The 27911-nt window shown below is 42.8% G+C and overlaps 1 protein-coding gene across 1 annotated transcript in view; it reads left to right on the top strand.

Moving 5' to 3' along the window:
• Positions 1–850: 850 nt before the first annotated feature.
• The window catches only part of LOC119333033, a 41721-nt gene continuing 14660 nt past the window's right edge, over positions 851–27911 (top strand). Inside the window, exons 1-2 of the mRNA XM_037606074.1 lie at positions 851–1221; positions 1264–1656. Coding sequence (XP_037461971.1) covers positions 851–1221; positions 1264–1656 — 764 coding nt within the window. The remainder of the gene's footprint in view (positions 1222–1263; positions 1657–27911) is intronic.

Genomic DNA, 27911 nt, shown 5'->3' with positions numbered 1-27911 from the left:
TGTATTTTTTTGTAGTGACTGTTCTCCTGAGTTCACTTTCAATTTGCATTGTTAAAAGTGACGAATGTCACGGTTGCAGTTTGAAATGCTAATTCCTTAGCGAGAAGTTATGGCATTTTAGTTGCTGAAATGGTTACTTCAGGTACTCCCTTATGTAGCTTGATATTTTGATCTTTTATGCTCAGTGCTATCGAGTATCTATGCTCTGGAAGTGTTTTGATGTTCCCCCCTGTTTACTTTCATTTTGCACTTTTAGAAAAATCATGGAAGGCATGATTGCAGTTTGAAATGCTAATTCCTTCACAAGTAGTTATGGCATCTTTGTTGCTGAAATTTTTGGTTCAGGCACTCACTTATGTAGCTCAATATTTTGATCTTTCATGTTCAGTGCACACTTGATTTTGGCACCTGGACGCTCTTGTTCTCTGTGCAGAGATTTTTTGTGTGTGATGTCTTTTCTTGAGCACATTTCAGAAACTGTATGTGATTTGGTGCTCAGCAGCATAGTTTTATGTCTGATTGTTACTATGGTGGCAAGTAATTTGATCACTACCACTACCACTGTTATGTGTCTGATTGCTACTTCAATACGACTATTTTTTGTTTTAGGAAAGAGCTTGGCTGTTGATTTGTGTACAGGTTGTTTTGCGGGGCATGAATAAGTTATGAGCTCTAGTGATTGACTTCCGCTAATCGGGAGCAATAAGGTTGATAGAACTGTCCACCATAAAAATAGGAGAGTGACTAAGCTCGAAGTTTCACCACAGTGAGTTTTAGTAAATCACGTTTCTTCTTCATGGGCCGCACTAATGTTTGCTTGTTCTTTTTTTCTTAACAGCTAGCATCCAACATGCCGGACAGCAGCGGCGTGACCGTGTTCGACGACCTGCCCAAGTGGCTTGTCGTTGACGAGATCCTTGTCTGGCTGCCGGCCAAGGATGTACTTCGCTGCCGTGCCGTCCACAAGTCGTGGCGCAGTGGCACTTCCACCAACGCGTTCATCCTCAACCACCACCACCGCCAGCCCTCGCTCCCCATCATCCAAAACATAGAAGGCATCTATCGCCATGCCGGATCCCCTACTGATAAAAAGATACAGCGTGTCCTCCGGCACGTAGATCCCTTTACAAACGAGATGACTGTATGTCATGCCGCTTGTGATGGCCTCCTCATCCTGGAGAAGCAATCCAATTTCTACATCTGCAACCCTACCACCCGCAAGTGTGCTTCCCTGCCACATCCTCCATGACGGTCATGCACCAGCGCCGTCGACGTAGTCGGCTTCTACCGGCTCCACACATCTGGAGAACACCGTGTTCTCTGGGTGTCATACTCAAAAGAAGTGTCGTACTTGGTACTCATTGGGGCTGCCGTCCCAACTAAGTTGCCTGATTACTTCGTCCTCACAGTGGGATCGGACCAGCCAAGATGCATCCAATGGCTGACAGTTTCAAAACATGGGTATCCCGCTACCCAGTCCTTCAATTCTCCACCAGTCCATAATTGTGCTCGCCTGCACTGGGCAATAGGCCTCAACATAACAGTATTTGACACTGTAGCCGAGACATTCCGGCAGATGAGCCGCCCAACACAGTTGGGTGATAAGGTGACATTGTTGGATATGGGCGGCTCCCTTGCCTTGTGCTGCACCATGATACGTCTCCGTTGTATCTACTTTTCCAAACACTTTTGCCCCCGTTTGGGACTCTAAGTTGTATGATTTGAATGGAACTAACCCGGACTGACGCTGTTTTCAGCAGAATTGCCATGATGTTGTTTTATGTGCAGAAAACAAAAGTTCTCGGAATGACCTGAAACTCCACGGGATGTCTTATAAAAAATAATAAAAAATCCTCGCCAAAGATGAAGTCCAGGGGGCCCACACCCTGTCCACGAGGGTGGGGGCGCCCCCCTAGGGCGCACCCCCTACCTTGTGGGCCCCCTGAGGCTCCTCCGACGCCAACTCCAACTCTATATATTGGATTTTGGAGAGGAAAAAATAGGAGAGAAGAAATCATCGCGTTTTACGATACGGAGCCGCCGCCAAGCCCTAAAACCTCTCGGGAGGGCTGATCTGGAGTCTGTTCGGGGCTCCGGAGAGGGGGATTCGTCGCCGTCGTCATCATCAACCATCCTCCATCACCAATTTCATGATGCTCACCGCCGTGCGTGAGTAATTCCATTGTAGGCTTATTGGACGGTGATGGGTTGGATGAGATTTATCATGTAATCGAGTTAGTTTTGTTAGGGTTTGATCCCTAGTATCCACTATGTTCTGAGATTGATGTTGCTATGGCTTTGCTATGCTTAATGCTTGTCACTAGGGCCCGAGTGCCATGATTTCAGATCTGAACCTATTATGTATCATGAATATATGTGTGTTCTTGATCCTATCTTGCAAGTCTATAGTCACCTATTATGTGTTATGATCCGACAACCCCGAAGTGACAATAATCGGGATACTTCTCGGTGATGACCATAGTTTGAGGAGTTCATGTATTCACTATGTGCTAATGCTTTGTTCCGGTTCTCTATTAAAAGGAGGCCTTAATATCCCTTAGTTTCCGATAGGACCCCGCTGCCACGGGAGGGTAGGACAAAAGATGTCATGCAAGTTCTTTTCCATAAGCACGTATGACTATATACGGAATACATGCCTACATTACATTGATGAATTGGAGCTAGTTCTGTGTCACCCTATGTTATGACTGTTACATGATGAACCGCATCCGGCATAATTATCCATCACTGATCCGGTGCCTACGAGTTTTCCATATACTGGTTTACGCTTATTTACTTTCCCTTTGCTACTATTACAATCACTACAAAATACCAAAAATATTTACTATTGCTTGCACTAAGCTTTTGTTACCGTTACCACCGCTATCATATTACTGTGCTACTAAACACTTTGCTGCAGATACTAAGTTTCCAGGTGTGGTTGAATTGACAACTCAGCTGCTAATACTTGAGAATATTCTTTGGCTCCCCTTGTGTTGAATCAATAAATTTGGGTTGAATACTCTACCCTCGAAAACTGTTGCGATCCCCTATACTTGTGGGTTATCAAGACCTTTTTCTGGCGCCGTAGCCGGGGAGCATAGCTCTATTCTTTGAGTCACTTGGGATTTATATCTGCTGGACACTATGAAGAACTTGAAAGATGCTAAGAGAACAATTTATCCCTCAACTACGAGGGGAGGTAAGGAACTGCCATCTAGCTCTGCACTTGATTCACCTTCTCTTATGAGTAAGCTAGCGACACCTAAACCTGCTTCTGCTATTCGTTCCGATATGTCGCATGTTATTGATGATGGCACTTCTGCCATGCGTGATACTTATGATGAAACTGCTTCTATGCCTGATACTACTGTGCCCCTCAGTGAATTTCTTGATCAACAAATTGCTAGGGCTAGAGAGAAAGAAATTATTGAATCTGATTATAATTATGAAAGTGATGATGAAGATATGCCTGTTATTCCTGAGGGTTATGTTTTTGATATGGAATCTTCTGCTGCTATTTTAGCCTGCAAAGATAGATATGAGCTCAAGAGGCTATAAGCTAAATGGAACAAAGAATCACTTAGAGATAAAATGAAACCTGATCCTGCTTTTGCTACTTCACCTATTTGTGTTCCCGATAAGGATTATGAATTCTCTGTTGATCCTGATATAATTACTTTGGTTGAATCTGATCCTTTCCATGGTTATGAATCTGAAACTGTTGTGGCACATCTTACTAAATTAAATGATATAGCCACCTTGTTCACTAATGATGAGAGATCGCGCTACTTTTATATCCACAAAATATTTCCGTTCTCATTAAAGGGTGATGCTAAGATATGGTTCAATTCTCTTGATCCTGGTTGTGTGCGTAGTCCCCAGGATATGATTTATTACTTCTCTGCTAAATATTTCCCTGTTCATAAGAAACAAGCTGCTTTAAAGGAAATATACAACTTTGTGCAAATTAAAGAAGAGAGTCTCCCACAAGCTTGGGGGAGGCTTCTCAAGTTGCTTAATGCATTGCCTGATCATCCTCTTAAGAAACCTGAAATACTTGATATCTTTTATAATGGACTAACCGATACTTGCAGAGATTACCTGGATAGTTGTGCTGGTTCTCTTTTTAGGGAAAGAATACCGGATGAAGCTGAAATTCTATTAAACAATATGTTGACAAATGAAAATAATTGGGCACCTCCTGAGCCAGCTCCAGAGCCAGCTCCTGAGCCAGCTCCTGCTCCAATTATTGAGCCTATTCCTAAACCAACTCCGAAGAAGAGAGGTGTTCTATTTCTCAGTCCCGAAGATATGCGAGAGGCAAAGAAATCTATGAAAGAAAAAGGTATTAAAGCTGAAGATGTTAAGAATTTACCTCCTATTGAAGAAATACATGGTCTTAATCTACCGCCTGTCGAAGAAACATATGATCTTAATCCTTTATTTATTGAAGAACCCCCTGATCCCGATAACCCGACACAGGTAGTAAAGGTAAATTCTCTCTATTGATATGATAAAGTTGAAGTCCCTCCTACTAAAATTGCTAGTCAGTGCCTGGATGAGTTTGATAACTTTACGTTTAAGCAAGACGACTTCAATGCTTATTTTGGTAGACAATTAAAAGAAAATGCTTATATGATTAGACGCTTGGGTGATTATATGGCTAATATTAGAGGTGAACTTAAACTTGTTTGTAAACATGCTTCTATGGTTACCACTCAAGTAGAACAAGTACTTAAATCTCAAAAGGAAGTGCTTGATGAAATTAATAGTAAGAAAAAAGATTATGCTGTTAGAGTGGCTACTAGAACTGGTAGAATGACTCAGGAACCCTTGTATCCTGAAGGCCACCCTAAGAGAATCGAGCAAGATTTTCACAGAAATAATACTGTTGCACCTAGTTCTTCTAAAAAGAAGAAAACGAAAAATGATAGAACTGTTCAAACTTCTAGTGAACCTATTGCTGAACCACCTGATAATCCAAATGATATATCCATGTCTGATGTTGAAACACAATCTAGTAATGAAATGAACTTAGTGAAAATATTAATGATGACGTTCATGATGACGCTCAACCTAGTAATGATAATGATGTAGAAATTGAACCTGTTGTTGATCTTGATAACCCACAATCAAAGAATCAACGTTATGATAAGAGAGACTTTGTTGCTAGGAAACATGGTAAAGAGAGAGAACCTTGGGTTCAGAAACCCATGCCTTTTCCTCCCAAACCATCCAAGAAAAAGGATGATGAGGATTTTGAGCGCTTTGCTGAAATGATTAGACCTATCTTTTTGTGTATGCGATTGACTGATGTGCTCAAAACTAATCCTTATGCTAAGTACATGAAAGATATCATTACTAATAAAATAAAGATACCGAAAGCTGAAATTTCCGCCATGCTTGCTAATTATACTTTTAAGGGTGGAATACCAAAGAAACTTGGAGACCTCGGAGTACCTACTATACCTTGCTCCATTAAAAGAAATTATATTAAAACTGCTTTATGTGATCTTGGAGCCGGTGTTAGTGTTATGCCTCTCTCTTTATATCGTAGACTTGACTTGAATATGTTGACACCTACTGAAATATCTTTGCAAATGGCTGATAAATCAACTGCTATACCTGTCGGTATTTGTGAGGATGTGCCTGTTGTGGTTGCAAACGTTGTATTTTAATGGACTTTGTTATTCTTGATATTCCCAAGGATGATAGTATGTCTACTATTCTTGGAAGATGTTTTCTTAATACTGCAGGGCTGTTATTGATTGCAACAAAGGCAATGCCACTTTTCATGTTAATGGTAATGAGCATACGGTACACTTTCCGAGGAAACAACCTCAAGTTCATAGTATCAACTCCATTGGAAAAATTCCATTGATTATATTTGGAGGTTTTGAATTTCCTCTTCCTATTGTCAAGAAGAAATATGATATACTTATTATTGGGGATGTGCATATCCCCGTTGAAGTAACTTAGTGTTATTCAAAATTTCTCTGGTTTCATGATTATCGGAATGAGTTTGTTAACAAGACTTGATCAACCTTGTTACTGGATTCATTTTGATGAGCATGAGACGGATGAAATTAGATGCACAAACTTCTGTACCCCTTCTATACTTTCTGTTATTTAGCTGAAATAAAGTAAAAATAGTATTTTTCTGTCTGTTTCCTGACTTATCCATGCAATATAAAAATATCCCGAAAATAAAAGTCCTCAAAATGCCATGCCAATTTAATATGATTTTTTCGGGAATATTTGAGGATTTATAGTGCAAAAATTACCGCGGGGGGAGCTGCCACCTGGTCACGAGGGTGGAGGGCGCGCCCCCCTGCCTCGTGGGCCCACGGTGGCCCTCCTCCACTTATCCCTGCACCCATCTTCTTCCTCTTCCTCACACAAACCCGAAAAACCAACTCAAGCACGAGTTCCAGCCACTTTTGCTGTGATTTTCGATCTCCTTGCTCAAAGCACCTCTCGCAAAACTGCTTGGGGAGATTGTTCCTTGGTATGTGACTCCTCCATTGGTCCAATTAGTTTTTGTTCTAGTGCTTTATTCATTGCAAATTTGTGCTGCATAGGTTACCATGTTCTTGAGCTTGCATGTCAAATTTATATGGTCCCAAGTAGTTCTAATGCTTGATATAGGCTCTAGGCACTTGTAGGAGTAGTTGCAATCAATTTTATTGAAGTTGGTTCACTTTTGTTTGAAGTTACTAATTTTTTTTCAGATTATTTCATAAAATAATGAAGAGACTTTTGAGAGGCTCATCGAGCCAAAGCTCAAAGGAGAAATAAAATGAAGAAGCTCAGAGGCCAAATATAATTTGCCTCGTACCGCGGAGATACAGCCGTGTGAATGACCTTCTGATAATTTCTTGAGAGAGGCTGGAATTTATGGAGATTTCTACTCATTGATTTAGAATGCTGGCCTCACCGACTTCATCCGCGACCAACGTCCACAGTATCTCTTACTCACAAATACTTTTGTGCAAAACTTCTACTTTTTCCCTAAGGAATCACCTCCTTCAGTAGAGTTTCATTTATATGACATTGTGAAGAAAATGCCATTGTCGGAATTTTGCGCAGTCTGCAACATACCGCATGAGGGTATGTTAGATGAACCCCACCGTCATGAGGTGGAGGTGTTCATTAAAACTATTTTTGTGGGAGAAACCAGGAAGGTTTATGATGCAAGAATCACTAGCATACATTTTCCTGTATTACACTATTTTGTCTTATTTGCTAGTCGATGCTTGATTGGTCGCGGGAACTGTGGGAACCTTAGTGTTCCTGCTATTATTATTCTGTTCCACGGTTTATACCAAGACAACACTGTTAGTATGGGCGGAATTGTTGCTAGACGGTTAAGTCTTATTCGTACTAAGGGACCCATCTTTGGAGGCATTTATGCTTTACGCCTCGCTGCACACTTTAACGTAGCTATTAGGCATTATGAGAAAGAAGAAAAATTGCTGCCTAATGCTTATCTAGATTATAAGAGTATGATAGCACATGATTTTCTTGTTAAGGGCAGGGATGAAGAGCTCAAGTATAAATTATTCTTTGATAAACATCATCCTGAAACTATTAAGTTGCTTGCTCCTTCTTTGTTTAAGTTTGTAGGACCCTATCTCGTTACGCGGGCTGCCGTTCAAGCTTACCGGAATCCTGCAACAGCCCCGGAACCGGAACCACAAGATGAGCCTCCACGACAATCTGTTTATTCTTGGGATCCACAGATGACTGTCAGCCAGTGGCAGTCAGAGTCCTCTTCTTCATCACAATATGATCCCAGTTATTCTTTGTTGCAGTACGACCCCAGCTACACTTACGGGTATCCTCCAGGCTATCCCTGGCAATAGACCAACTTAGGCCAAAAGCCTAAGCTTGGGGGAGTACGTATTTCTCACCGACATTACATTTATGTTCACACACACTCATTGCTAGATGTCGTTGCTCATACTCTTTCACTGTATTATCCATGCTAGTTTATTTTCTTTTTCCTGCTTTCTTCTTGTGTGTTTGTTAAACCTTAAGAAAAACAAAAAAATTAGTAGTAGTTTACTTTCCTGCTGTAGTAGTAATAACTAAAAAAGAAAACCCAAAAATATTTCCCGTTCTTCTTTTGCTTGTTGGGAGCTTTCCCGTGTAAATAGTTTTTATTTTCTTTCGTTTTCTTTGGGGTCAGTAGGAGAAGACCATGATTAAATTGTTGTAGTGGCTCTTATATGCATTATTGTTAAATTAACCAAGAGCCCATATTACTTTGTCTTCTCCTGTTTATTGAATGCTCGCAGATTCCAACTTAGTCCAATGCACGTGCACTCTTATTATTATTCACATCGTTCGGTCGTGCAAGTGAAAGGAAATTATGATGATATATATGATGGACTGACTGAGATGAGAAAAGCTGGTACGAACTCGACCTCTTTTGTTTTTGTAAATATGATGAGTTCATCGTTCCTGATTCAGCTCATTATGAATAAACATGTTCGCAATGACAATTAGAGATCATAGTTGCTTGTGCCATGCTTGATTAGCAATGAGTTATAATGGTTTACCTTGCGTGCCAACATGCTATCGAAATGGTTATGATGTGGTATAGTGGTGTGGTATCCTCCTTTGAACGATTTAAGTCACTTGACTTGGCACATGTTCACGCATGTAGTTGAAACAAATCAACATAACCTTCATGATATTTATGTTCATGGTGGATTATATCCTACTCATGCTTGCATCCAATGTTTATTAATTTTAATGCATGTACATGGCTGTTGTCGCTCTCTAGTTAGTCGCTTCCCAGTCTTTTTCTAGCCTTCACCTGTACTAAGCGGGAATACTACCTGTGCATCCAATCTCTTAAACCCCAAAGTTATTCCAGATGAGTCCACCATATACCTTCCTATATGCGGTATCTACCTGCCGTTCCAAGTAAATTTGTATGTGCCAAACTCTAAACCTTCAAATAAACATTCTGTTTCGTATGCTCGAATAGCTCATGTATCAATCAAGGCTGCCCTTATCTTCCATGTTAGGCGGGTTATTCTGAAGAGGAGTGGACTCCGCTCCTCACTCACGAGAAAATGGCTGGTCACCGGGATACCCAGTCCCATGCTTTATGCAAACTAAATCAAAATTAATTGCAAAAAAAAAACTCCCCCTGGGACCTGATGTATGTTGGAGGCACTCGTTGTTTCGAGCAAGCCATGGATTGATGCTTGTTGGTGGAGGGGGAGTATAAACTTTACCATTCTGTTTGGGAACCGCCTATAATGTGTGTGACATGGAACATATCGCCATCTCTTAGTTGTTATGTTGATAATGAAAGTATACCGCTCAAAATATAATTTATCTCTATTTCAAAACCGAGCTCTAGCACCTCTACAAATCCCTGCTTCCAGCTGCGAAGGGCCTATCCATTTACTTTTATGTTGAGTCATCACCCTCTTATACTGGAGAGCACAGTTGCCATTTGCATTCATCATTGTTAATTTATGTTGGGTATGACTATGATTGGATCTCTTTTACCATGAATTACAATGTCTAGTCAGTCCTTGATCTTTAAAGGTGCTTTGCATTTATGTTTTGCGGTCTTAGAAAGGGCTAGCGAGATACCATCTGGTTATATCATATTATGATTGTTTTGAGAAAGTGTTGTCATCCGAGATTTATTTTTATGACTCGCTAGTTGATTATGCTATTGATATGAGTAGTTGTGAGACCCGAGAATTATTGCAAATGTGGTTAGTTATAATCTTTGCTGAAAACCTGAATGCTGGCCTTACATATTTACAATAACAAGAGCAAACAGAGTTTGTAAAAGTTTTTCTTTCTTTCTTTCAGTTTGTCAACTGAATTGCTTGAGGATAAGCAAGGGTTTAAGCTTGGGGGAGTTGATACGTCTCCGTTGTATCTACTTTTCCAAACACGTTTGCCCTTGTTTTGGACTCTAACTTGTATGATTTGAATGGAACTAACCCGGACTGACGCTGTTTTCAGCAGAATTGCCATGATATTGTTTTATGTGCAGAAAACAAAAGTTCTCGGAATGACCTGAAACTCCACGGGATGTCTTATAAAAAATAATAAAAAATCCTCGCCAAAGATGAAGTCTTGGGGCCCCACACCCTGTCCACGAGGGTGGGGGTCGCCCCCCCTAGGGCGCGCGCCCTACCTCGTGGGCCCCCTGAGGCTCCTCCGACGCCAACTCCAACTCTATATATTGGCTTTTGGAGAGAGAAAAATAGGAGAGAAGAAATCATCGCGTTTTACGATACGGAGCCGCCGCCAAGCCCTAAAACCTCTCGGGAGGGCTGATCTGGAGTCCGTTCGGGGCTCCGGAGAGGGGGATTCGTCGCCGTCATCATCATCAACCATCCTCCATCACCAATTTCATGATGCTCACCGCCGTGCGTGAGTAATTCCATCGTAGGCTTGCTGGACGGTGATGGGTTGGATGAGATTTATCATGTAATCGAGTTAGTTTTGTTAGGGTTTGATCCCTAGTATCCACTATGTTCTGAGATTGATGTTGCTATGACTTTGCTATGCTTAATGCTTGTCACTAGGGCCCGAGTGCCATGATTTCAGATCTGAACCTATTATGTTTTCATGAATATATGTGTGTTCTTGATCCTATGTTGCAAGTCTATAGTCACCTATTATGTGTTATAATCTGACAACCCCGAAGTGACAATAATCGGGATACTTCTCGGTGATGACCATAGTTTGAGGAGTTCATGTATTCACTATGTGCTAATGCTTTGTTCCGGTTCTCTATTAAAAGGAGGCCTTAATATCCCTTAGTTTCCGATAGGACCCCGCTGCCATGGGAGGGTAGGACAAAAGATGTCATGCAAGTTCTTTTCCATAAGCACGTATGACTATATACGGAATACATGCCTACATTACATTGATGAATTGGAGCTAGTTCTGTGTCACCCTATGTTATGACTGTTACATGATGAACCGCATCCGGCATAATTATCCATCACTGATCCGGTGCCTATGAGTTCTCCATATACTGGTTTACACTTATTTACTTTCCCTTTGCTACTGTTACAATCACTACAAAATACCAAAAATATTTACTATTGCTTGCACTAAGCTTTTGTTACCGTTACCACCACTATCATATTACTGTGCTACTAAACACTTTGCTGCAGATACTAAGTTTCCAGGTGTGGTTGAATTGACAACTCAGCTGCTAATACTTGAGAATATTCTTTGGCTCCCCTTGTGTCGAATCAACAAATTTGGGTTGAATACTCTACCCTCGAAAACTGTTGCGATCCCCTATACTTGTGGGTTATCAAGACCTTTTTCTGGCGCCATTGCCGGGGAGCATAGCTCTATTCTTTGAGTCACTTGGGATTTATATCTGCTGGACACTATGAAGAACTTGAAAGACGCTAAGACACAATTTATCCCTCAACTACGAGGGGAGGTAAGGAACTGCCATCTAGCTCTGCACTTGATTCACCTTCTGTTATGAGTAAGCTAGCGACACCTAAACCTGCTTCTGCTATTCGTTCTGATATGTCGCATGTTATTGATGATGGCACTTCTGCCATGCGTGATACTTATGATGAAACTGCTTCTATGCCTGATACTACTGTGCCCCTCAGTGAATTTCTTGATCAACAAATTGCTAGGGCTAGAGAGAAAGAAATTATTGAATCTGATTATAATGATGAAAGTGATGATGAAGATATGCCTGTTATTCCTGAGGGTTATGTTTTTGATATGGAATCTTCTGCCGCTATTTTAGCCTACAAAGATAGATATGAGCTCAAGAGGCTATTAGCTAAATGGAACAAAGAATCACTTAGAGATAAAATGAAACCTGATCCTGCTTTTGCTACTTCACCTATTTGTGTTCCCGATAAGGATTATGAATTCTCTGTTGATCCTGATATAATTACTTTGGTTGAATCTGATCCTTTCCATGGTTATGAATCTGAAACTGTTGTGGCACATCTTACTAAATTAAATGATATAGCCACCTTGTTCACTAATGATGAGAGATCGTGCTACTTTTATATCCTCAAAATATTTCCGTTCTCATTAAAGGGTGATGCTAAGATATGGTTCAATTCTCTTGATCCTGGTTGTGTGCGTAGTCCCCAGGATATGATTTATTACTTCTCTGCTAAATATTTCCCTGCTCATAAGAAACAAGCTGCTTTAAAGGAAACATACAACTTTGTGCAAATTAAAGAAGAGAGTCTCCCACAAGCTTGGGGGAGGCTTCTCAAGTTGCTTAATGCTTTTCCTGATCATCCTCTTAAGAAACCTAAAATACTTGATATCTTTTATAATGGACTAACCGATACTTGCAGAGATTACCTGGATAGTTGTGCTGGTTCTCTTTTCAGGGAAAGAACATCGGATGAAGCTGAAATTCTATTGAACAATATGTTGACAAATGAAAATAATTGGGCACCTCCTGAGCCAGCTCTTGAGCCAGCTCCTGCTCAAATTACTGAGCCTATTCCTAAACCAACTCCGAAGAAGAGAGGTGTTCTATTTCTCAGTCCCGAAGATATGCAAGCGGCAAAGAAATCTATGAAAGAAAAAGGTATTAAAGCTGAAGATGTTATGAATTTACCTCCTATTGAAGAAATACATGGTCTTAATCTACCGCCTGTCGAAGAAACATATGATCTTAATCCTTTATTTATTGAAGAACCTCCTGATCCCGATAACCTGACACAGGTAGTAAAGGTAAATTCTCTCTATAGATATGATAAAGTTGAAGTCCCTCCTACTAAAATTGCTAGTCAGTGCCTGGATGAGTTTGATAACTTTATGTTTAAGCAAGAGGACTTCAATGCTTATTTTGGTAGACAATTAAAAGAAAATGCTTATATGATTAGACGCTTGGGTGATTATATGGCTAATATTAGAGGTGAACTTAAACTTGTTAGTAAACATGCTTCTATGGTTACCACTCAAGTAGAACAAGTACTTAAAGCTCAAAAGGAAGTGCTTGATGAAATTAATAGTAAGAAAAATGATTATGCAGTTAGAGTGGCTACTAGAACTGGTAGAATGACTCAGGAACCTTTGTATCCTGAAGGCCACCCTAAGAGAATCGAGCAAGATTTCCAGAGAAATAATACTGTTGCACCTAGTTCTTCTAAAAAGAAGAAAAAGAAAAATGATAGAACTGTTCAAACTTCTAGTGAACCTATTGCTGAACCACCTGATAATCCAAATGATATATCCATGTCTAATGTTGAAACACAATCTAGTAATGAACATGAACTTAGTGAAAATATTAATGATGACGTTCATGATGATGCTCAACCTAGTAATGATAATGATGTAGAAATTGAACCTGCTGTTGATCTTGATAACCCACAATCAAAGAATCAACATTATGATAAGAGAGACTTTGTTGCTAGGAAACATGGTAAAGAGAGAGAACCTTGGGTTCAGAAACCCATGCCTTTTCCTCCCAAACCATCCAAGAAAAAGGATGATGAGGATTTTGAGCGCTTTGCTGAAATGATTAGACCTATCTTTTTGCGTATGCGATTGACTGATGTGCTCAAAACTAATCCTTATGCTAAGTACATGAAAGATATCATTACTAATAAAAGAAAGATACCGGAAGCTGAAATTTCCACCATGCTTGCTAATTATACTTTTAAGGGTGGAATACCAAAGAAACTTGGAGACCCCGGAGTACCTACTATACCTTGCTCCATTAAAATAAATTATATTAAAACTGCTTTATGTGATCTTGGAGCCGGTGTTAGTGTTATGCCTCTCTCTTTATATCGTAGACTTGACTTGAATAAGTTGACACCTACTGAAATATCTTTGCAAATGGCTGATAAATCAACTGCTATACCTGTCGGTATTTGTGAGGATGTGCCTGTTGTGGTTGCAAACGTTACTATTTTAACGGACTTTGTTATTCTTGATATTCCTGAGGATGATAGTATGTCTACTATTCTTGGAAGACCTTTTCTTAATACTGCAGGGGCTGTTATTGATTGCAACAAAGGCAATGTCACTTTTCATGTTAATGGTAATGAGCATACGGTACACTTTCCGAGGAAACAACCTCAAGTTCATAGTATCAACTCCATTGGAAAAATTCCATCGATTATATTTGGAGGTTTTGAATTTCCTCTTCCTATTGTCAAGAAGAAATATGATATACTTATTATTGGGGATGTGCATATCCCCGTTGAGCTAACTTAGTGTTATTCGAAATTTCTCCGGTTTCATGATTATCGGAATGAGTTTGTTAACAAGACTTGATCAACCTTGTTAGTGGATTCCTTTTGATGAGCATGAGACGGATGAAACTAGAAGCACAAAATTCTGTACCCCTTCTATACTTTCTGTTATTTAGTTGAAATAAAGTAAAAATAGAATTTTTCTGTCTGTTTCCTGACTTATCTGTGCAATATAAAAACATCCCGAAAATAAAAGTCCTGAGAATGCCATGCCAAATTAATATGATTTTTTCGGGAATATTTGAGGATTTATAGTGCAAAAATTACCGCGAGGGGAGCTGCCACCTGGTCACGAGGGTGGAGGGCGCCCCCCTGCCTCGTGGGCCCACGGTGGCCCTCCTCCACTTATCCCTGCACCCATCTTCTTCCTCTTCCTCACACAAACCCGAAAAACCAACTCAAGCACGAGTTCCAGCCACTTTTGCTGTGATTTTCGATCTCCTTGCTCAATGTACCTCTCGCAAAACTGCTTGGGGAGATTGTTCCTTGGTATGTGACTCCTCCATTGGTCCAATTAGTTTTTGTTCTAGTGCTTTATTCACAAATTTGTGTTGCATAGGTGACCATGTTCTTGAGCTTGCATGTCAAATTTATATGGTTCCAAGTAGTTCTAATGCTTGATATAGGCTCTAGGCACTTGTAGGAGTAGTTGCTATTAGTTTTATTGAAGTTGGTTCACTTTTGTTTGAAGTTACTAATTTTTTTCGGATTATTTCAGAAAATAATGAAGAGACTTTTGAGAGGCTCATTGAGCCGAAGCTCAAAGGAGAAACAAAATGAAGAAGCTCAGAGGCCCAAATATAATTTGCCTCGTACCACGGAGATACAGCCGTGTGAATGGCCTTTTGATAATTTCTTGAGAGATGCCTGAATTTATGGAGATTTCTACTCATTGATTGAGAATGCTGGCCTCACCGACTTCGTACGCGACCAACGTCCATAGTATCTCTTACTCACAAATACTTTTGTGCAAAACTTCTACTTTTTCCCCAAGGAATCACCTCCTTCAGTAGAGTCTCATTTATATGACATTGTGAAGAAAATGCCATTATCTGAATTTTGCGCAGTCTGCAACATACCCCATGAGGGTACGTTAGATGAACCCCACCGTCATGAGGTGGAGGCGTTCATTAAAACTATTTCTATGGGAGAAACCAGGAAGGTTTCTGATGCAAGAATCACTAGCATACATTTTCCTGTATTACGCTATTTTGCCTTATTTGCTAGTTGATGCTTGATTGGTCGCGGGAACTGTGGGAACCTTAGTGTTCCTGATATTATTATTCTGTTCCATGGTTTATACCGCGACAACACTGTTAGTATGGGCGGAATTGTTGCTAGACGGTTAAGTCTTAACCGTACTAAGGGTCCCATCTTTGGAGGCATTTATGATTCACGCCTCGCTGCACACTTTAACATAGCTATTAGGCATTATGAGAAAGAAGAAAAATTGCTGCCTAATGCTTATCTAGATTATAAGAGTATGATAGCACATGTTTTTCTTGTTAAGGGCAGGGATGGAGAGCTCAAGTATAAATTATTCTTTGATAAACATCATCCTGAAACTATTACGTTGCCTGCTCCTTCTTTGTTTAAGTTTGTAGGACCCTATCTCGTTACGTGGGCTGCCGTTCAAGCTTACCGGAATCCTGCACCAGCCTCGGAACCGGAACCACAGGATGAGCCTCCACGACAATATGTTTATTCTTGGGATCCAGAGATGACTGTCAGCCAGTGGCAATCAGAGTCCTCTTTGTCATCACAGTATGTTCCCAGTTATTCTTCGTTGCAGTACGACCCCAGCTACACTTACGGGTATCCGCCAAGCTATCCCTGGCAATAGACCAACTTAGGCCAAAAGCCTAAGCTTGGGGGAGTACGTATTTCTCACCGACATTACATTTATGTTCACACACACTCATTGCTAGATGTCGGTGCTCATACTCTTTCACTGTATTATCCATGCTAGTTTATTTTCTTTTTCCTGCTTTCTTCTTGTGTGTTTGTTAAACCTTAAGAAAAACAAAAAAATTAGTAGTAGTTTACTTTCCTACTGCAGTAGTAATAACTAAAAAATAAAACCCAAAAATATTTCCCGTTCTTCTTTTACTTGTTGGGAGCTTTCCCGTGTAAATAGTTTTTACTTTCTTTCCTTTTCTTTGGGGGTCAGTAGGAGAAGACCATGATTAAATTGTTGTAGTGGCTCTTATATGCATTATTGTTAAATTAACTAAGAGCCCATATTACTTTGTCTTCTCCTGTTTATTGAATGCTCGCAGATTCCAGCTTAGTCCAATGCACGTGCACTCTTATTATTATTCACATCGTTCGGTCGTGCAAGTGAAAGGCAATTATGATGATATATATGATGGACTGACTGAGATAAGAAAAGCTGGCATGAACTCGACCTCTTTTGTTTTTGTAAATATGATGAGTTCATCATTCCTGATTCAGCTCATTATGAATAAACATGTTTGCAATGACAATTAGAGATCATATTTGCTTGTGCCATGCTTGATTAGCTATGAGTTATAATGGTTTACCTTGCGTGCCAACATGCTATCGAAATGGTTATGATGTGGTATAGTGGGGTGGTATCCTCCTTTGAACGATTTAAGTGACTTGACTTGGTACATGTTCACGCATGTAGTTGAAACAAATCAACATAGCATTCATGATATTTATGTTCGTGGTGGATTATATCCTACTCATGCTTGCATCCTATGTTTATTAATTTTAATGCATGTACATGGCTGTTGTCGCTCTCTAGTTAGTCGCTTCCCAGTCTTTTGCTAGCCTTCACCTGTACTAAGCGGGAATACACTACAAAAAAAAGACACATCCGTGAAATTTTGGGCTGAACAAATTTTTTTTCTGTCATACATATGAAACTTCTATGACGATAATTGTGACAAAACTCGGTATCATCATAGATGTGGTGGGCTCCTACTTCTATGACAAAAAATCATGACAGAAAATGGGCTTTTCGTCCTGGGCGGGCCGGAGACGCAACTGCATGACATTCTTTGGGCCGTCCATGACGGAAAAAACCGTGGTAGAAGCGAGGGGGAGGAAAATTTCAGGGAGTTCCTGGTTACGGTGGGAGGTCAGGGGCCGAGCGATGCGCGTTTCTCTCATACACGTACGCGCGTGTGTGCGAGGCGTTGGCTCTAACTGAACCCGAGCGAGGCGTTGGGCTCTAACTGAACCCGAGCGATTGCAGTGCAGGCTACGCGTTACTGAACCCGATCGATCGATCGATGGATGTTAACTGAACCCGATCGAGCGATTCCTTCGCTACTGCTGCTAACTGAAGCCGATCGATGCTTCCTCTAGATGAACAGTGAGCGTTGCGGGGGGTGGGGGGTTTGGATGAACAATTCTCGGTGGGGGTGGATGAACAGGACCCCGTGGTGTTGCCTTTGGATGAACAGGACCCCGATCGATTGAGCCGGTTGGGGCTGGATGAACAGGACCCCGTGGAGGGCTAGATGAACAGGACCACCCCGTGCTGGGCAGGATAAACAGTAGACGGTGGAGGGGTGCCCGTGGAGGGGTGGTTGAATAGGACCCCGTGGTGTGGAGGGCTGGATGAACAGTAGACGGTGGAGGGGTGGTTGAACAGTAGCCGATGGAGTAGCGCGCGGTGGAGGCTAGATGAACAGGAGCCCGTGGAGGCTGGAGGAGGTCGACGGTGGATGAACAGTAGCTCGTGGAGGCTGGAGGGGGTCGACGGTGGAGATGAACAGTATCCCGTGGAGTCCCGTTTTGCAGTACGCCACACCCCTCTCAATGAACAGGACCCCCATTTCGACCGTAGCGCTCCAACACAAGTCCGTTTCCTCCGTTTTGCGGTATGCCACACCCCTCCTGATCAACAGGACCGCCGTTTCGACCATAGGAGGTCCGTTTCCTCTGTTTTGCGGTACGCCACACCCCTCCCGATCAACAGGACCCCCGTTTCGACCGTAGGAGGTCCGTTTCCTCCATTCTGCGGTATGCCACACCCCTCCCGATCAACAGGACCGCTGTTTCAACTGTAGGAGGTCCGTTTCCTCCGTTGTGCGGTACGCTAGGCCTCGTTTCCATTGCCTCTTTCGTCCAAGCCCTCCCGATGAACATGACCACGCATTCCGTTCCGACCTAGCCGCGTTGCCTCCCGATGAACGCGACGCATTCCGTTGCCTCCCCATGAACACGACGATGACGATGTTTCTCCGTTCCAACCCAGCCATGTCAAGGAGCCCTCGCCGTACATATGCGCGAGTAGGCGTTCGAGACCCCGCCCGTATGTACACATACGTGGCCGTATTTTTTTCTTGCACCCTGGCCGCTGCACGTACGTGTACATGCTACGTCCGCGCCTCTACTACGACACGTGCGCGCCTCTACTACGACACGTGCGCGCCTCTACTACGACACATGCGCGCCTCTACTACGACACATGCGCGCCTCTACATCGACCAGTATGTATGTACACGTTCGCGAGCAGAATGACAACGCTATGTACGCTTCGACCAGGTGGGTCCCGACTGTCAGGCACTTCCTTGCGTGCGAAGATGTAGCTCGTGGGTCCCAGCAATCAGGGGCAAACGTTTTTTTCTCGAAATACGGTGGCCCATCCGGTGGGTCCCCGCTATCAGGTGGAGGAATAATTATTTTGCACGTAATAAGGAGGCACTTCCTTGCTGTGGCCATGGACCCAGCTGTCAGCCTCTCCACATACAGTCCACGTTCGATGGAAGCCGTTCCTTGACCACATTGACCACGCCGCGCCGAGAGCACCAGGGCGGTGGACGACGGCGAGGCCTAGGAAGGGGACGACGGGGAGCCGGGGAAGACGTGGCAGTGGAAGCCCACGCGGAGAGGAGTACGAGGGTTCACTGGTTCGGCTGCGGTGTGAGGTTGCTGTCCCCGCAGGACCTGGCCAGCGGTGGGAATAGTAGGGGGCGGTGAGGCCTCCGCGGCAGCACAGCCGGCCACGGGAGGCAGGAGCATGCAGCACGACCGGCGCTGCTTTGGGCGGCTGGAGCAAGAAGACCAGAGGTTGAAGAAGCACTACGACCGTTGGATGGACATCGTACGGTCACTGGAGCTAGAATCATTCATATTGACTAAAATTGACAAAGGCCCCCGTCCCAGTCAACTTAGTAGGCCCACAAGTCAGCCTCCCACCATGGTGGGCCCAGCTAGCAGGGGGAGTATTCATTTTTTTGTGCGTAATAAGGAGGCACTTCCGGTGGGTCCGAGCTGACAGCGGGGGGAATGTTTTTTTTGCGAAATACGCTGGCCCGTCCGGTGGGTCCGAGCAGTCAGGGGGGAAACGTTTTTTTCGCGAAATAAGGTGGCCCGTCCGGTGGGTCCCTGATGTAAGGTGGAGGAATAATTATTTTGCACGTAATAAGGAGGCACTTCCTTGCGGCCGCCTAGACCCAGTTGTCAGCCTCTCCACGTACAGTACTCTTCCGATGGAAGTCGGTCGTTGACCATGTTGACCATGCTGCGCCGAGAGCACCAGGGCGGTGGTCTGGACGACGGCGAGGCCTAGGAAGGGGACGACGCGGAGCCGGGGAAGACGCAGCAGCGGAAGCCCGCGCGGAGAGGAGTACAAGGGTTCACTGGTTCGGCTGCGGTGTGAGGCTGCCGTCGCTGCAGAATAACAGGGGGTGTGGGTCAGTAGAGGGATGGCCTGGCCAGCGGTGGGAGTAGTAGGGGGTGGTGAGGCCTCCGCCGCATCACAGTCGGCCATGGGAGGTAGAAGCACGAGGCACGACCAGCGCTGGTTTGGGCGACCGGAGCTGGGGAAGAAGCACTACGGCCATTGGATGGACATCGTATGGTCACTAGAGCTAGAATCGTGCATATTGACTAAGTTGACAAAGCCCTCCGTCCCCGTCAACTTAGTAGGCCCACAAGTCAGCCTGCCACTATACTGGATCCCAGCTAACAGGGGGGTATTCATTTTTTTGTTCATAATAAGGAGGCACTTCCTTGCGTGCGAAGATATAGCTGGTGGGTCCGAGCTGTCAGCGGCAGTAATGTTTTTTTGGCGAAATACAGAGGCCCTTTTGGTGGGTCCCTGATGTCAGGTGGAGGAATCATTATTTTGCGCGTAATAAGGAGACATTTACTTGCGTGCGGCCGTGGACCCAGCTGTCGGCCTCTCCACGTAAAGTCCACTTCAGATGCATGTCGGTCATTGACCACGTTGACCAGGCCGCGCCGAGGGCACCAGGGCGGTGGACGACGGCGAGGCCTAGGAAGGGAACGACATGGAGGCAGGGAAGACTCGGCAGTTGTTTCCTATGCGGAGGGGAGTACGACTGTACGAGGGTTTGCTGGTTCGACTGCCGTCACCAGAGAATAACAACAGGTGTGGGTGAGTAGAGGGATGGCTAGGCCAGCGATGGGAGTATGGTGGGGCGGTGAGGCCTGCGCGGCAGCAGAGCCGGCCGCGGGGAGGAGGGAGCAGGCAGTCCCGCCGGCGCCTGTTTGAGCGGCTGGAGCAGGAAGAGTAGAGATTGAAGAAGCACGACAGCCGTTGGATGGCCATCCAACAGTCACTGCTTGTGCGTCAACCTTTTTTTAGGAAAGCCTCAAATCTGTGGAAAATAGCATACAACCCATCTGCCATTATTTCTAATAATTTACAGCCCATTTGCTAATTATTAAGGTTTTTTGGAGCCCATATTCTTTTTGTTAGCATTACAGCCCATATTGTGGCCACGGTTAAAAAATTATACGAAATTTTGCATATTTCGGTGCGGTCCGAACTGTTTTTAATCCCGAAATTTTGACTCACATTCAAACTGATTTTAAAAAATAAATGTATATCAATATAAAATCCAACAAATTCTCCACGCATAAAAATTAATGTAATTTCAAATCTTGAAATGAAAAAAAGATATTTGATACTAATTGCCGGTTTGATGTGTTTTAAAAATGTACAGCTGAAAGGATCGAGAAGAGGTGTCTAGAGGGGGGGGGGGTGATTAGACACTAAGTGCCAAAAGTTGCAGTTTTTAATATTCTTAAGTTTAAGTGGAGTTTAAGCACAAGTTTAACAAACACAATACATATCAAGCAAGCATGCAATGAGTATATGAGCAGCGGAAAGTAAAGCATGCAACTTGCAAGAATGTAAAGAGAAGGGTTTGGAGTATTCAAACACAATTGGAGACACGGATGTTTTTGTCGTGGTTCCGATAGGTGGTGCTATCGTACATCCACGTTGATGGAGACTTCGACCCACGGAGGCTAACGGTTGCGCGAGTCCACAGAGGGCTCCACCCACGAAGGGTCCACGAAGAAGCAACCTTGTCTATTCCATCATGGCCATCGCCCACGAAGGACTTGCCTCACTAGCGGTAGATCTTCACGAAGTAGGCGATCTCCTTGCCCTTACAAACTCCTTGGTTCAACTCCACAATCTTGTTGGAGGCTCCCAAGCGACGCCTAGCCAATCTAGGAGACACCACTCTCCAAGAAGTAACAAATGGTGTGTTGATGATGAACTCCTTGCTCTTGTGCTTCAAATGATAGTCTCCCCAACACTCAACTCTCTCTCACAGGATTTGGATTTGGTGGAAAGAAGATTTGAGTGGAAAGCAACTTGGGGAAGGCTAGAGATCAAGATTCATATGGTTGGAATGGAATATCTTGACCTCAACACATGAGTAGGTAGTTCTCTCTCAGAAAATGTGTATTGGAAGTGTAGGTATGTTCTGATGGCTCTCTCCACGAATGAAGAGTGGGTGGAGGGGTATATATAGCCTCCACACAAAATCTAACCGTTACACACAATTTGCCAACACATGGTGGGACCGAATGGTTAAACTCGGTCAGACCGATTGAGCAAACCTAGTGAACGTTAGAATTTTCGGTGGGACTGAGATGCAACTCGGTAGGACCGATATGGTTAGGGTTAGGGCATAACGTAATCTCGGTGTGACCGATTAAACAAACTCGGTGGGACCGATTTTGGTAATAAGCTAACCAGAGGGTTTGCATTGTAATCTCGGTAGTACCGATTGCTCAAACTCGGTGAGACCGATTTTGGTAATGGACATACACAGAGAGATTACAATCCCATCTCGGTGAGACCGAGATCCCTATCGGTGAAACCGATTTGCTAGGGTTTGTGGCAGTGGCTATGACATCTGAAACTCGGTGGCGCCGGATAGAAAGAATCGGTGGGGCCGAGTTTGACTTTTGGTTTAGGTCATATGTGGATGTGGGAAGGTAGTTGAGGGTTTTGGAGGATATCACTAAGCACTTTGAGCAAGCAAGCCATTAAGCAACACCTCATCCCCTCTTGATAGTATTGGCTTTTCCTATAGACTCAATGTGATCTTGGATCACTAAAATAGAAAATGTAGAGTCTTGATCTTGAAGCTTGAGCCAATTCTTTGTCCTTAGCATCTTGAAGGGGTTCCACATCCTCTAGTCCATGCCACTCCATTGTTGAACTTATCTGAAACATACTAGATAAAAGTGTTAGTCCAACAAGAGATATGTTGACATTAATTACCAAAACCACCCATGGAGCACTTGTGCTTTCAATCTCCCCCTTTTTGGTAATTGATGACAACACACATCAAAGCTTTAGATAAAGATATAGAGAATAGCAAGTAAAGCTTTGGAAAGACATGTAACATGCATAGGCCCCCCTACATGTATGCAATCATGTGAATATTGAATATAGTAGCATGTGAATGCGTAAACATGACAGAGTAAGCAATGTGTTACATGTATCTTGGCTATATGCATCAGAGCAAATGATGTGAATATGAGAAATGTACCTTCATGCTCATGAGTCCTTCTTGCAAACAGTATGTACATCAGCAAGAACTTCTCATTCACATGACTGAGATGCATATACTTACTTTGTGGTCTTGAGTTGGCTTAGGATGGGATGAACCTGCGCAAACAAGGTTAAATAACACAGATACACCTACTGACCAGAGCAAACAAGAGAAACCACAAGAGAACCAAGACTGGGATGACATGTAGAGTGAGTACTAAGTACCACATTGGATATAGACATGTCCCCAAAGGTAAAGATATGCAATAAAATCAGAAATTTCCTTCCCTTAGATGTCTTGCTCCCCCTGAATCTGCATGGGATATTGGGAGAAGATAGGGAACAGAAAATCAGAGCAACAGAAAAGAAACAACAGAGCTTCAGCTAAAACAAGCAAACAAACATGTCTTTCCCCTCTTAAAGACATGTGACATCTCTCCTCTTGAACACCAAGCATCTGGGGTCTTTGATGATATTACTTTCTCCTTGTTGAGAAACTCTCCCCCCCTGAGTATTCTCTCTTTCTCCCCCTATAGGAAAGATTAAGCTTTGATGTGATCTCTCTCTTCCCCTTTGACATCAATTTCCAAGAAGGGCTCTTCTGGACATGTGATACAAATGGGTTGGTCCTCGAGTCATAGAGCAAAGCAGCATGTCTAATATGATGCTGGTAGAGGACAAGAATCATTGAGTGGAGCTGGAGCAAACAGAAATCAGGAATAAGTGGCAAGTTGGTTTTCCTGTGGTGAAATCGGTGACTCCGAGTTGTGTGCTTCGGTTGCACCGAAAGATTTCGGTTGGGCCGAAGAGAACAAACCGATGTGACCGAGTTCATCAGAGTGAAACCACTTGTCACCTCAGCTCACTAGACAAGTAAGATCTCACAAGGATATGCAAGGAATTTACTGAAAGATTTGCAATGAATTGGATGCAGAAAATGCAGAACAAAAAGAAAAGACAAGAAAAGATCTAGATGGATTTTTTTTGAAAGAGTAAACAAATATGCAAGAGACAAATGCAATAACACAGAAAAGAACACAAGAGAACTTCATCTAGAGATGGTCGGCGACAAAGTCACCTATGTTAGAGTATATTGACTTAGGAGTCAAGTGAGATCACTTGATCATAGGTCATACTCATCGTTTAAGCTCAAAATGGGGTTACCATTTTTCGTTTAAGCATCTTGATGTATTCACATCTTGTCGAGTTGCTTTGGCTCATGACTTGGAGTAAAGCTTCTCTAAGATGGAATAACATACCTTGGGTGGTGGTGTTGATCTTGCACATGTAGTTGAACTTGTGTGGGTTGCTCAAGGTTGATGTAGTTCATCAAGAGTTGGGAGAACCACTTGGAGTTTGAGTTCATCTACCTACATGGGTTAGCTTTGCAAGGAAGAGCACTTGTGTATCCAAAATGACAATCATGAGACTCAACATAGAATTTGCCAAAGGATATGTTTGAATGGTTTCGTGCTTCCTTGTCTTCAACCACCATTGTGTAGAGACTTGGTGATGTAGAAATTGCTCAAGATGTGAGTGTGTTGCAATCTCATAGAATTATATTCAACCAAGTACCTACATGGGTTAGATAACATGCAAGGTACAAATATATCCAAGACATATGAATAGCATCATAAGAGAAATATCGAGGATTAGTCATAGGCTCATGCCCCGCATGTATCAAATGGAGTTCCTACTCCAAGTTTGAAGCATCAATGATGTACAATTCACCTCTCAACCTGCAAAACACTTTCTCATCAAGTGGTTTAGTGAATATATCCGCCAATTGCTTATCGGTGCGAACATGCTTAAGGTTAATGTCCCCTTTGGCAACATGATCTCGAATGAAATGATGACGAACTTCAATATGCTTAGTTCGAGAATGTTGCATGAGATTGTGAGCAATCTTAATAGCACTTTCATTGTCACATAGCAATGGAACATGTTTCACATATATCCCATAATCTTTAAGAGTTTGGGTCATCCGAAGTAATTGAGCACAACATGAACCAGCGGCAATGTATTCCGCTTCGGCGGTGGATAAGGATACCGAGTTTTGTTTCTTGGAAGACCAAGACACAAGAGATCTACCAAGGAATTGACAGGTACCCGAAGTGGACTTTCTATCAACCTTGTCTCCTGCATAGTCCGAATCGGAGTAGCCAACAAGATCAAAAGAGGACCTCTTAGGATACCAAATGCCAAAATTTGGTGTATGGATTAGGTATCTCACTATCCTTTTCACAGCCTTAAGATGACATTCTTTAGGAGCAGCTTGATATCGTGCACACATGCACACACTTAGCATAATATCGGGACGAGAGGCACATAGATATAACAATGAATCAATCATAGAGTGATAAACTTTTTGATCAACCGGTTCACCATTTTTGGTCAAATCAAGATGCCCACTAGTAGGCATGGGTGTAGTCATACCTTTGCATTCTTGCATATTGAACTTCTTGAATAAGTCCTTGGTGTACTTCGTTTGAGAGACAAAGGTACCTTCCTTAGTTTGCTTGATTTGCAAACTGAGAAAGAATTTGAGTTCACTCATCATAGACATCTCAAACTTCTCCGACATTAGCTTTCCAAACTTCTCACTAAAATGGGGGTTAGTTGAACCAAATATGATATCATCAACATAACTTTGGCACACAAATAGTTCTCCATTAACCCTTTTAGTAAAAAGAGAAGAATTAATTTTACCAATTTCAAAGCCTTTTTCAATAAGGAACTTGGTCAAGCATTTATACCATGCTCTAGGAGCTTGTTTAAGACCATAAAGGGCTTTGTGAAGTTTGTAAACATGATTAGGTTTCTTAGGATTGACGAAGCCGGGAGGTTGCTTAACATAAACTTCCTCCTCAATTTTGCCATATAGAAAAGCACTTTTAATGTCCATTTGGTACGAGGTGATATCATGGTGATTAGCATAAGCAAGTAAGATGCGAATGGACTCAAGTCTAGCAACAGGAGCATATGTCTCACCATAGTCCATACCTTCAACTTGTGTGTAGCCTTGGGTGACGAGACGTACTTTGTTGCGAACCACTTGTCCATCTTCATCTTGCTTGTTGCGAAACACCCATTTGGTACCAATGATGTTGTGGTTGTTGTCGGGCTTCTCGACCAATGTCCACACTTGATTTCTCTCAAAGTTGTGTAGCTCTTCATGCATAGCGTTTATCCAATCCGAATCCTTCAATGCTTCTTCAACCTTCATAGGTTCAATGCTAGAGATGAATGAGTAATGTTCACAAAAGTTAGCTAAACGAGTTTTAGAGCGAGTGATTCTCCCGGTTTGGATATCATTGTAGATTTGCTCGACGGGATGATCTTTGGCAATTCTTGTTCGAACTCGTGAAAGCTTTTGCTTGGGTCAGGGTGGAACATCCTCTTTATCTTGTGCTTCTTCTTGGCCTTCTTCATTGTTGACGTTTTCGTTCTCTTGTCGTGGTGGAGAAGGAGGTTGTTGATGTTCATCTTGGTGTACTTCCTCATTTTCTTCATTTTGGCGTGTCCCACTTGTGGATGCTTCCATATCAACTCTTGGTTCACCTTGTCGTGAGGTAGAAGCTTCCACCTGGACGGACGAGGTACTCTCCTTCACTTCTGTTGGACGAATCTTGCCAATGGACAAGTCTTGAATTGCTTCCGAAGGGTCTTTGTCTCCTACATCAATTGGCAATCACTCTACTTGCGAGCCGTTAGATTCATCAAACTTCACATCTACCGTCTCTTCAACCTTTCTGGTGAAATTGTTGTAGACACGGTAAGTGTGAGAGTTTGAGCCATAACCAAGTAGGAAACCTTCATGAGATTTAGGAGCAAATTTAGAACGACGATGCTTATCAAGAATGTAGCACTTTGAGCCGAATACTCGGAAGAATCCAACTTGGGGTTTGTCACCGGTGAGGAGCTCGTATGCCGTCTTGCCGAGTTGCTTGTGAAGATACAAGCAATTTGTTGCATGACAAGCTGTCTCAACCGCTTCCGCCCAAAAGTGTTTTGGCGTCTTGTACTCATCAAGCATCGTTCTTGCCATCTCGATAAGAGTCCGGTTCTTCCTCTCAACAACTCCATTTTGTTGAGGTGTGTACGTAGCCGAGAACTCGTGTGAAATCCCTTCTTCGTGAATAAAGGTGTCCACATTTGCGTTCTTGAACTCCGTTCCGTTGTCGCTCCGAACCTTCTTGATCTTCACGTTAAACTGATTTTGGGCCTTCCTAGCGAAGTTTTTGAAGATCTTTTAGACCTGCGATTTGTCATCAAGAAAGAACACCCACGTAAATCTTGAAAAATCATCAACTATGACTAGACCAAATGAGTTACCACCGAGACTCTTGTAGGCATTTGGACCAAAGAGATCCATGTGAACTAGCTCGAGTGGTCTTCTTGTGGTCATGATGTTCTTCGCGTGGTGACTTCCTCCAACTTGTTTCCTTGCTTGACAAGCACTACAAAGTTTATCCTTGTCAAATATGACATCTTTTATTCCAAGGATATGATCACCTTTAATAAGCTTATCAAGATTTCGCATACCAACATGACCTAGTCTTCTATGCCACAACCAGCCTTTAGAAGATTTAGCAATTAAGCAAGTTTTAGGTTGAGCCTTTTTAGTGAAATCAACAATGTAAAGATCTCCTCTACGTATACCAGTAAAGACCATTTTATGATTGTCTCTACGAAACACTTGGCAATCTACTTCAGTGAATAGGACATTGAAACCGAAATCAGCAAGTCTGGAAACTGATAGTAAATTGTATCCAAGGGATTCAACGAGCATGAAATTTTGTATGGAGGTATCATGTGAGATGGCCACCTTACCAAGGCCAACCACC

The sequence above is a fragment of the Triticum dicoccoides genome, chromosome 7A (genome assembly GCF_002162155.2).
Source record: "Triticum dicoccoides isolate Atlit2015 ecotype Zavitan chromosome 7A, WEW_v2.0, whole genome shotgun sequence".
Lineage (NCBI taxonomy): Eukaryota > Viridiplantae > Streptophyta > Magnoliopsida > Poales > Poaceae > Triticum > Triticum dicoccoides.
This window is presented reverse-complemented; position numbering and strand designations above follow the sequence as displayed.